This window comes from Poeciliopsis prolifica, unplaced genomic scaffold (genome assembly GCF_027474105.1).
Source record: "Poeciliopsis prolifica strain line A6 unplaced genomic scaffold, Auburn_PproV2 SCAFFOLD007, whole genome shotgun sequence".
NCBI lineage: Eukaryota > Metazoa > Chordata > Actinopteri > Cyprinodontiformes > Poeciliidae > Poeciliopsis > Poeciliopsis prolifica.
In genome coordinates, this window is record NW_026562382.1 from 2872923 (window position 1) to 2884067 (window position 11145).

At 44.7% G+C, this 11145-nt stretch overlaps 2 protein-coding genes across 7 annotated transcripts in view; one reads left to right on the forward strand and one right to left on the reverse strand.

Annotated features, from left to right (window-relative positions):
* si:dkey-91i10.2 (uncharacterized protein LOC555224 homolog) overlaps positions 1-7482 on the forward strand; it is a 57427-nt gene extending 49945 nt beyond the window's left edge. For all 6 annotated transcript variants that reach the window (XM_055031747.1, XM_055031745.1, XM_055031744.1 and 3 more), the window contains 4 exons: positions 732-942; positions 2232-2821; positions 3608-3753; positions 4044-7482. In XM_055031747.1, coding sequence (XP_054887722.1) covers positions 732-942; positions 2232-2821; positions 3608-3753; positions 4044-4869 — 1773 coding nt within the window. In that variant the 3' untranslated portion in view covers positions 4870-7482. The remainder of the gene's footprint in view (positions 1-731; positions 943-2231; positions 2822-3607; positions 3754-4043) is intronic.
* A 140-nt stretch (positions 7483-7622) lies between these two features.
* Positions 7623-10463, reverse strand: tsn (translin). Its single transcript, XM_055031751.1, has 6 exons — positions 10236-10463; positions 9932-10025; positions 9745-9841; positions 9397-9512; positions 9227-9306; positions 7623-8774 (listed from the first exon to the last, which is right to left on the reverse strand). The coding sequence occupies exons 1-6, from the start codon at positions 10299-10301 to the stop codon at positions 8544-8546; spliced, it is 684 nt and encodes a 227-aa protein (XP_054887726.1). The 5' UTR covers positions 10302-10463; the 3' UTR covers positions 7623-8543.
* Between the last annotated feature and the right edge of the window lie 682 nt (positions 10464-11145).

Below are 11145 nucleotides of genomic sequence, written 5' to 3' on the forward strand. Positions count from 1 at the left end.
ATTGTGTTTTGCTTTGGGAATTCCTCTCACAACAACTAAAGAAAAGCCCAGGAGGCTCTCACTCAGCAACAGTTTTTTTTTTTGTTAATCTTTAAGGCTGTTTGAAGTGATCAGCGATCAGAGCATTGTTTTATGTGCGCTTACAGCCTTTGCCAGACGGTTCGTTCTGCGTCTGAGAATGAAATTTGGATTCCTGTCACTCCCGCGAGCCGGGATCAGAGGGATAACTTAGAGCCGTTATGTAACGCCACCATCACAGCGAGACGTGGTGACGCCGCAGAGGAAGACTCTCTCCACAGACAAATATATATTCACCGCACACAGCGATACAATTCAGACATCCATTTCCATCGTTGATGATTGTGGGGGAACAGCTAATGGAAACCCAAAGTGCAATTTCTCACAAAATGAGAATATTCAGCCTGAATACTTGAATGTTGCGTTATTCATCTACGCCATCGTGGAAGAAGACCGCTGACCTCACTGTCGTCCAGCAGACAGCTGATGTCAGAAATGGCTGGGCATTCGCAGAGTTCTGCACCCAAACAAAATAAATGTTGAGTGCATAACTGATGAATCTTCGCAATAAGAGTCCCTTTCTTGAATTGAATGAGTGAAAAGCACCATGTTTCAGGTGTTCCTGAATGCACAGGAGAACTATTGCTTTATTTCACCTGTTGCCAGAGAGATGTGACCGTCCCACTGATGCTCGTGTCCTTTCCGTAACGCAGCACGCAGGCCTGGGTTGCAGGCGCTCCAGCTCGGATGCAGCCTACGAGCAGGCGGAGACGGTGAGGGCGCAGCGTGAGTGTCGCCTCCGGCCCCATTACAGCGATCCCATGCCGGCGGACGCCTCCAAACGCAAACAGCTGGAAATGAAGATCGCCGCCGCTGCCCGCATCCATAGTCACCGCCGAGATAGGGACAGGGACAGAGACAGTGGTAAGTAAAGACCAGCTGTGTCAAATGGAGCAATGAAGTTGTTCTGGAGTTATAGGTCATCATAAAAGTAGGTTGGGCTAAGAGGCTGGGTTGAGGATATGATGTATGAAATAAGTGGTAATGGGGGATTAAGCACATAAAACTCAGATATGAAGAAGGTAGATGTGACGGTTACAAAGGATGATGGGTGATATATCTGTATTAGGAATCTTTTTAATTGAGAAAATTCAATGTATTTACTGACGTCACAAATGTAGGTATTTACCCGCTAGAGGTGCGAAGGCTCAGTTTGCGTGACACTGATTATATTCAGAGCATTCTTGACTTTTTCTTTGACTGTACAGCGCGAAAATGTCACAGACGGAGAGTAATCGATGGCGACTGTCAGATACTAGAGTTGTGGCCTGCTTTTTCTTTTTTTCCAGTGGTTATGTAAGATTTTCCAGGCAGTGTGTGCTGTCATGATGCTGCATCCTGTTTTCATGTCAGCCCTCATGAATTCCCATTGTCTGCCCTCGCGGCCTTGACGTCAGTCACATCGTTGAGGGTTCACTGACTTTCCGAGTCGATTTATCTTTCATGTAGAAACAACCCACTACCACTTCAAAACCCACGGCTCGGTCTTTTATTGGAGCCGACTGCGTGACATTTTGTGTCCCCGTTTCACCCCTCGCCTCGTCCGAGGAAGCTGTATTCCTCGGTTACTACCCCCGTCTGATTTGTCTTGGCGTCTCGTAAGGAATTTGGTGTTTACTCATCCGAATATTTTGACTTTTCCATCCAGTCGCTCACCTCCCCTCCTCCATACATTCACTGTTCCTCGCCGTCAATCGAAGCTCTTAGCCGCAGAATGCTCGAATCCCAGTCAATATGGCACACCGGATGTTGAGACAACCTTGTCTCTCTCTCAGAAACAGAAAGTCAAGAGTACATTTATTTTCTTGGCAGTAAAAAATATCACTCTTTCATTTTTGTTTATTTGCCAATGCAAGCCTACAGGAGATATTTAGAACTTAGACACCTTCAGTCTGTCAATATGTGTCGACACACAACGGTACTGACTTTTTTTATCCATGTGACCAAAGGTTAAGTTTCCACTGGAGGGCTTAGCATCTATTACAGATATCATATAAATATGATATCTGTAATAGTTTGTTTTTCTGGACACTGCTAGTAATTAATTGTCTGAATTTAATCTGCGTCTATTGGCGACTGTCAGACTATCATATTACCAGATAGTCAATTTAAAGATATAGATCCTAAAGACTGTTGTAATTTCTTCCTTCCAGCGCCAGCAGCAATCCGCGGTCACTCTGAGCCGCCGGGCGAGGAGCGCCAGGCGGTTCTGGGCGTGACCCGCTGCGGGCAGCACCGCTGGAGCACCATCAGCAGCCTGAGCTCAGACAGTGGAGTGGTGGGCCTGAGCGACGAGCGGGATGAGGAGGACCGCGAGCCCCGGCGCCACCGCAGAACCAGGGGGTCAGAGGTGGAGCGGGTGGACAGCGGCATCGGCCCGGGCCTGTCCCGCACCTGGAAGAGGCCGTCCGCCTCTCTGAGGGCGTGGGAATCCCAGAGGCCGTGCCCCGACTGCGGACAGAGAGACGGCGTCTCCAAAGAGAGGGCGGAGCGGATGTGCGAGCGCTGCTCCAAGCTGCGGACCGAGCGCAAGGAGGCCATCTTGGAGTTCTTGAACACCGAGTCAAGCTACGGTGAGGACCTGCGGATCATCAAGGAGGAGTTCTACTGCCCCATGCAGAGCGCCGGGCTGCTGACGGCCGAGCAGCTTGCCGTGGTGTTCAGCAACGTTCAGGAGCTTATAGACGTCAACGACCGCTTCACTGAACACCTGCAGGACAGCATTGACCAGGCCTTCGACCAGGTGACCTTCTTACCTCTCATGAACACACAAACACATCCACAACTTCATCGCATCACTCCTTTGCAACCACAAGCAAAATCTAAACAAGTATGTAGGTGCAATTTTATTGTGACGCATCATCCGTTTCAACCAACACAATCCTGGTGCTGCTACATGGAACTTCGCTCAGGTTTTTTTCCCTGTATCTCCAGCGCTGGGTTTGCAACACTTCATTTACTTTTGAACCTGGCAACTTCAGTGGTTCCCTGCGAGCCGTTGCTTTTCTTGATTTACAACTTTTCCTCTGTTTATAAAGGCCTTTTTGGGAACTTGTCAGTTTCACATCTAACCTACTTTTTTGAATAATATTAATAATATTGCATCTCCAATGGGGAAAAGGAAAAATAAGTAGCATCAAACATTACATACAGGGAAAAGACACAGCTAAACAGACTCAGTGTACTTTGAGCAACAAAAAACACAAGGTGAACAGAACAGAAAGTGGGAGGAATATTTAGGCACTTAATGATTTGATTCCAGAAGGCTATGATGGGAATAGAAATCGGTTATAGTCGCAACATGTTGTGCAAATGCCTCTTGATTGGTCCAGATCCTTTGAATTACGGCTCCTGTCCATGTTTTTCTCCCCTCGGTGTAGCAGGTGAAGGATTTGGTTAAGTTCACCGTAAACTAGCCACACTTATGTCCACCTGCCGTTCAAGCTCTGGGTGACGCTGACTGGACGACTCGGAGTCTGCGACAGCAGTGACTTTTAATTTGAACTGCGTGTGTGTGGTTGGTCTCCAGGGTGACGACGACCTGCTGACCGTGTACATTGGAGAAATCTTTCTAGAGTTCGTCAACATGCTCCCGGCCTTCCAGACCTACTGCCTGCAGCAGTCCACCTCGGTCAACATGCTCAACACTCTGGAGAAAGAGAAAGAGCTGCTCAGGTACTTAACAACGACCCATAGCTGTTCTCCCTGCTGGGCTGTACGATGGAAAAGCTGCTCTGGGAGCTTTCTTCTGTTTCTGCCACAGCTGCTCTGTGTAATTCTTAATGGATAGGACAGTGACTTATCACTTATTCAGAGGAAGGTCTATTTTGAGAGCTAAGCTGCAGTGTTTCATGTTTTCAGACAGAACCACATCCCAGGCTCTTCTCTAACACCCATTAATAAAGTTTTAATTTTCCCGAGACATGTGATGGCTGTACAAATGCCCACCCTCTTTCTCATTTCAGAATATTCCTGGATGTTTCCCAGAACGACAACACCGCATTGCGTCGTATGAACTTGCGCTCCTTCCTCATGGCGCCGCTCCAGCGCGTCACTAAGTACCCGCTTTTGTTGAGCCGCATCATTAAGGTCACTCCTGAATGCCACCCTGACTACGCGCGCCTCCGGGAGGCCAAAAGTCGAGTGGAGTCCCATCTGGAGCACATCAACATGAAGGCCAAGCAGGAGGGCAACGGCGTCACCTGGTCCCTGCGCTCGTTCCGCCGCGACAGCCGCAAGAACCGGGAGGTCATCAACATCGAGATGCGAGAGGTGTCGATGAAGACCGTGGGTTGGGCAAGAGAAAACACCCGGTTCGTCATGGAGGGACCTCTCCAGCTGTCCCAGCCGGCAGATGGTCAGTGGCTGAAAAAGGGCAGCAAGGCCCTCAAGTTCCAAAACGTGCAGAGTCTCCTGATGGTGCGGACACAGAGGGGCGGCGACTCCCCAGGCCAGGCCGCCGACGTCGGACGGCAAGGGGAAGGGACGGGGGAGAGCGTTCGAGACGGAGTGCTGGTCTTAATCAAGGACAAGAGCAGCGGGAAGTTTGCGGTGCTGAGAGAGCCGATCCGTCTCGCAAACTGCGTGGTGTCATCAGATCCGGACTACGAAGACACCTTCGAGGTCCTCGACATCCGGCGGGAGTCGTTTGTTTTCCGTGCCTCGGACAAATCCCGTACCCAGCAGTGGTTCCATCAGATGAAGAGGTACGCCCGAGACTTGGGCTCCTGGAGGAAAAGGCGCAACGCCTTGCCTAACATCATGATCAACGCCAACCAGGCGCGTTCCTGAGGCGAGCCTCCACCACATTGTTGTTCCATTGTACATAACCCCAAATCTCTCAACTCCAGAACTCCGATTGCGACATCTCCTGAGTGACGCCGCTGCTCTGACGTCTTAGATTTCAGTAAACAATCACACAATCCGTCTCACTTTGTGTGTGAGAAAACAAAGCACTTTTCTTTCCTATGAAGCAGTAAGTGCGCCATATAATTGTATGTAGATTTAATTTTGAAGCTGTTACAAAAAAAGGGAGAAAAATACCAGTTTTTTGAGCGACCAAAAAAATACTTGGGCTGTTCTTGAGAGCCTTGATTGTAAAGACTGTTGAGTACTAAAGGTGTGTTTGATGAATAGCATGACTGAACATGACTGGCTGCAAAAAGAGAAAAAAAACAAAACTGTTATGTCATTTTTATACAAGACAGTGAGGATTGCAGACATTTTTTGGTAAGAGATGGTAAAGATTTCTTCTGTTTTTTTGTTTTCTTCCCAGTGGTTTATGTTTTGTTGTCACTGCCCTCTTATCATTGTGTGCTGCCCTCTACTGTCTGTAGGCGGCATAACAACTTTCACTGCCAGAAATGCAGTTGAGCAGAGCCTCTCCATTACGCTGAGAACAGACCTTTAACATATCTGTAATTCAATGGGATTTCATGGAACAGCAATAATCTCAGCCAGTTTAACAAAGTAGCTACTTTATATGCAGTTAATTCCCTCTTAATCTGCAGCTGGTCCTTCTGTTTTATGTTGTGGCAGGTTGACCTGGCCTCTGATATCTGTGTAAGGTTTGACGATTAATGCATCGCGACTCGCAAACTGCGAAAGCCTGTTTTCGTCTTTCAAACCGAAATCATCCTGTTGTCATGAAATCAATTTGTAAAAATTATGTTTTATGGATAGCGCACAAGACAAGTCAGAGATGCACCAAGAAATTCAGGCTACCGATCTGAAACAGTCCATTTTGAACCCCGTTGACCAGGTAGTCACAATCTCAAAAGTCCAACGTTTTTGAACGCACCACACTGCAGTGCTGGCAAAAATGCACTTAATCTGTTTTCACAATCTGAGGTGTTCAAAACTTAGTCCAAGGGGGAAAAAAATCTTTTTAATAACAATGAATTCATTTCTATGGTATTGTAAGACACTTTTATGATTCATTCAGACCATGAGAGAGCAAGACTTTCATCAGATAACAGGAAGGCTGAACGTTTTACAACAAAGTTGCTTTGTGTAATTCGATGGCCCAAACTTATTGTAGGATTTATAAATGATGGCTGCCTTTTTAGAAATTCAAGAATGGGTTTCTTTTAGTACTGCCAGCCATGCTCATCACCAATACAAGATGCTCAAAATGCTTCAAATTGTCAACTCTGTGAATTTTACGTCATTTTAAAATTGTACATTCCCGCTTTTCTGTGACTTCTCTGTCACACACGGCGTGTCAGTTCCCCCTGTCCAAATATAAATATCTGTTCCTGGCAGGATGGATAATAAAATAAATGGAATTCTGTTCTTAGAGAAATTTAATTAGTGTAAAATTGTTGGCATTTCAAAGCTGTACAAATGCCAGGGATTGTATGTCGACGACAAAACGGTGCATCTCTAGTACTAGTCGGCCTCTTTGTTTGTCAAGGGCAGAGTTTTTCATCCATGTACTCAGTGCATCGGCAGCTGCATAGATTGAAACTGTAATAGGCGCACTTTTATTTCTCTAATTAACGACTAGTTTTTGTCACTCCCTAATTAAAATATTTTCCTCAGCTCTTTCAAAAAGTTTATGGAGAAAAAATTGCACTTTCAGACCCTGAAAACCAAAGTCCTTAAGTATTGTATTCTTACGCTTTTTATGATTGTAGATAGAAGGAGAAAAAAAAATCACAATTTACCATTTTAGTTTCAAGAAGTGACCTGTTTCGGTCTGTCGGATCATGTCCAATTGTCTGTCATAAAAAGTAAGCATTCTCTGCAAAGGCTGAAAAACTCTGCTCACCTGACGACCCCAAGGCTGGGAGAGAGCGTCCCGATCATGTCACCATGACAGGTTATTAACTGTGTTCTGAGACCAGCAATGAGATGTTGTGCCTTTCTACTTTATTACTGTTAGACGAAGACTGACAAATCCGCAACCTTGCCACAGTAGCATTGATCTCCACCAGACAGACGAGGCTGCCCTCTGTCTGCACTCACAGGCAATATAATTATTCCTTTCACAGTGAACTGCCTTCTCAGTGTGTTTCTAACCGGTGTTTTTACTTCTGAAGGCTTTAGTTTGAAGCACTTTATATTTAAGTGAAAGATTTTACTCCAAATCTGTGTTCCTTCGTAGGCGAAGACATTGGGTTGACTGGGCACAGCGAGACAAAGTCGGTCGAGCCGATAATTTAAGACCATTGCTGTTATGTTTATATGAAGTAGCATTAAGAACATATCACTGTGTTTTGGAGGGCAGAGCTGCTCGACTCCAAACTAAGGCTCATTTGCTGTTGGGAGGGAAAAAAATCTCAACGTCAGAAAACGACACCAGTAGTTGCATATGATTTACTTTCCCTTTTTGGTTTGAAACATCTGTTTTATTTCTCTAGTGTAATTTATTGTGAATTATATTAAAAAAAAAAGATTTTACACATTTTTCTTGTTTTTTTCCCCCCCCCCCAATGTCTGAGAAACACATTGTTGGAACACAAAATGCTGCAATATTTTTGAAGCACAGATGAGAAACTTTATTTTCTTTTCATAGAAAACTATCTTGCTCCACTACAGACAATAAAAAAAAAGAACCTTTATTTAAAAACAAAACAAGCCATGTAAGACACCATTTTTTTTCACTACTTCCTGACGCTGAACAACAGAAACGGCTAAACAGACAACTGGCACAGTTTCAAAACGGTTTGTAACTACAGGTCATTTAACGGGTCACAGTTTGTTCTTATTGTACGGCGAAGTGCAACACTGTCATTTCTTTGGCTTTTCACTCCTTGAGTCTCATAAAAAGTACAAACCAAAAATCAGAATTTGAAATTAAAAATAAAAAAAAATCTGACTAAGTTAACCGAGTTAGTGGACCCAAAGATTTAAGCTTGTATTTATTGGATGAAAAACTTGCGTTGTGAACGAGACCTGGTAACTTTTGAACCTTATGAATTCTTCAACTATTTAAATCACAGAGTAAACAAAATTTTTTTTTTAAACAAATTTAACATTTTGACAAGAGAAATAGAACATAAGACAGGACAAAAAGATTGAAACACAAACAACATCTCTGACAGTCTTCCCAAACAGGGCCCTGTTGCAAATCTGAATGAACGATAAAATACAATGACGCTGCAACACAGGAACGCGTTTCCAAAACTTGCAACGAACTGAACCTTTAATCTTACACTTCTGAATGAGAACGTTGAGATCCCCTTACCGCCTCTGCTGCCTTTCTGACAGACTGACATCCATCTGAACCACCGCTCCCGCATGCATTTGCACAAATACATGCTGAATCACTCGCACGCATACACAGACACACCGTCGCGCAGTCTGTCCTTGGCTGCTGGGGACCTCAGACAGATCCCTGGATCTCCGACTTTCCAGGTCTCCAACATGCGGCGATCATGCAGAAGGTCCCGCAGCAGGAAGCAGCTGCCAACAACCCCCCGCCCTCCTGCTCCGACAGCAAACTAACGACGCTCTTTGTTCTACTTGTCTCCGCCGGACTCGGGCTCCTTCGCCAGACCGCGGATGGACAGGTCATAGACCACCTCTTCGATCTTCTTCACGTCGTACTTCAGACCGTCGTAGCGCTTCCTCAGCGGGTCGTTCTTCAGGTTGAGCAGGCGGAAGCCCGAGTCCAGCTCGTTGATGAAGTTGGAGATGCGGAGCGGCCGGCTGTAGTCTCCCGCTGTGACGCTGTTCACTGCTAACCGCGACTGGAGGAGCAAAACAAGTTCCATGTGAAGTTACTGAGTTTCAAAACCTGCCTACAAACACTGGAGTAAATGGAACAAAGTAAATATATAAATCTGATCTCATTAAATTTATCCTCAAAATATATAGTTGTTAGATTATTATTATTTTTGCCTGATGTCTCCAACAACTGTGTCCTTCCCTCTACAAGAATTATAAAGTCGGTTTATAGACAGACTTGGTTCACCTCAGAGCGCTTATAAAGCACTGAAATGAGTTCCGGTATACTGGGTCTCAAAGCTACAGCTCACAATATAAATATACACACAAATCTTCAGCTTATAAAAATCACACGTGAGCTGAAGACATCGTTTTATGCACACATGACTTTGATCGTTTCACTCAATACAATTACCGCAACTCACAAGTCCGTACACAGAAATCAACAAAACACTGTCAGCAGCACACCGCTCACCAGTTCACTGGCCATTATCAGCACTCCTGCCAGGAAATCTTCAACATCCAGGTGAAAGCCCTTCTCTCGCACAACTTCAACTGCCAGAGAGATGGAGAGGGGGAGAGGAGTTATTAGGCGGACCTTCTCACTTATAAAGACGTGGCCCTAGACGAAAACAGAGCGCCTACTTCCAAGTATCTGAGCCACCTCCTCCCGGGTGACGAGGGCTTCGCTTTCCAGGTAGATGACAAAGGCCGCTAAGAAGACCAAGCGCTGCAGGACAAACCGCCAGTGTTCGTGGAACCTGAAAAGGCGAATGAAATTAAAACATTTGAAATGTTAAGGGCTACCAAGTGTATAAAGCAAGGATCTACATCTCATTAAAAAACACACGTTAGATCACGTCTTATAAACACTGCCTGTGTAAGAGATGAAAAGCAAGAGTTCTGAGAAACTTCTTACATTTAAGTTTAGAAAACCTCCACAAGAAAATGCTTTGTCCTAATTATACGCATCGTGTCCAAAGTGAATCCTACCTGTAGTACTGCTCAGCAGGAAATTTGGTTTTGAGCTCAGCCATGTGCGTCCTTACAGTGCAGAATAACTCCCGTGCCCTGACACATCTACTGGGAACTGACAAGGGGGGAGTAAAAGTATGGCTTTGAGACGGTCAACATTTCAGAATAAACTGACAAAGCCTTGCAAATCGTCTCCAAAACTCACTCTCTTTGAAGCCAGACGGCTGGTGAACACTCTGAAGCACCGTGAGGATTTCCCTGGCGGTCTGCTCCAAATTCTGGACCACCTTACGAATGTCCTGTGGCGAACACGTTGTAAAGACGGACACAAGCACAGCAGCGTCAAAACAGAAAGAAGGCAAATATATACGAGTTCATAGGCACCGACGGGAAACACAGAAGAGAGTCGTTTTGAAGCGGTTTTGAGGTGCAGCTTAGTAAACTAGATTTCCGTTGTGTTCCGCGGCAGAAGCGGGTTAGCTTAGCGGCTAATGGCGATAGCGGCTTACCTCTCTGACGTCCTGGTCGGCGCTCAAGAAGCCCTGGATGTAGCTGAACATTTCAGTCACAGACATTTTCTCAACCTCGGGGGAATTACCAGATGAAAGCGCCCCAAAAATTAAAAAATAAATAAATAATAATACTATATTAAAAAAATATTTAAAAAATTCAGCAGCTAGCAGCTAATAAGTCCCGACATCAACGTGCGAGCCAACCGTTAGGTTTGCTTTGGTCAGCGCGCGGAGATGACGTCACCGACACTGACGTCACCCCGTTTTTTTTGACAGTAGTTGTTGAGGTTGGACTAGTTAACTCAATAAAGGCAGAGTTTCTTTTACCATGAAACCGAATTTGTAAATAAAAAAATATATAATATAATAATAATATATAATAATACTATTATGCCAATCTATTGCCAAAAATACATTGGCAATGATAGTAGTAAACACAAAAATATTGCCTATTAATCTATGCCAATGTGCATAGATTAATAGGGATACTATATAATTGTATATAGCACTATTATATCTACTTCTTATTTTTATTCTTCAAAATTAATAGCTACGTAACCCAAAATTGTCGCGTTTATCCACCATATAAAAGTTATTTGAGGAACATGATGCTTGTGAATGTTTAAACAGGATAAAGTGAAGCAGAGGCTGTCGTTTTTACTCGGTTAACTTTTAATGACCTTCAGTGATCAACTTTGACCTTGCAGTAATATTTCTAGGATCAGACTTCATGTGTGGATTTGGATCAATTTTGCACATAAATAATTGGTGTTGTTTGTGAAGTGTTGTATGTGAAGTGTCCTCCTCTTTTACCTGCTGGGGTTTGATGTCCTGGGAAAACATGTTGCATTACCTCATTCCCTCTACTGATGGCGCTGCAGCAGAGCAATTACACACGTTGCCTTTA

Bases quoted from the DNA above. Each gene is read 5' to 3' on its own strand.
- tsn (XM_055031751.1), bottom strand. From the start codon at position 10,301: ATGTCTGTGACTGAAATGTTCAGCTACATCCAGGGCTTCTTGAGCGCC. The intron at 9,307-9,396 runs GTAGGCGCTCTG...TCTCTCTGGCAG, and splicing joins GGTGGCTCAGATACTTGGAA to TTGAAGTTGTGCGAGAGAAG. The intron at 8,775-9,226 runs GTGAGCGGTGTG...TTGCTCCTCCAG, and splicing joins TGATAATGGCCAGTGAACTG to TCGCGGTTAGCAGTGAACAG.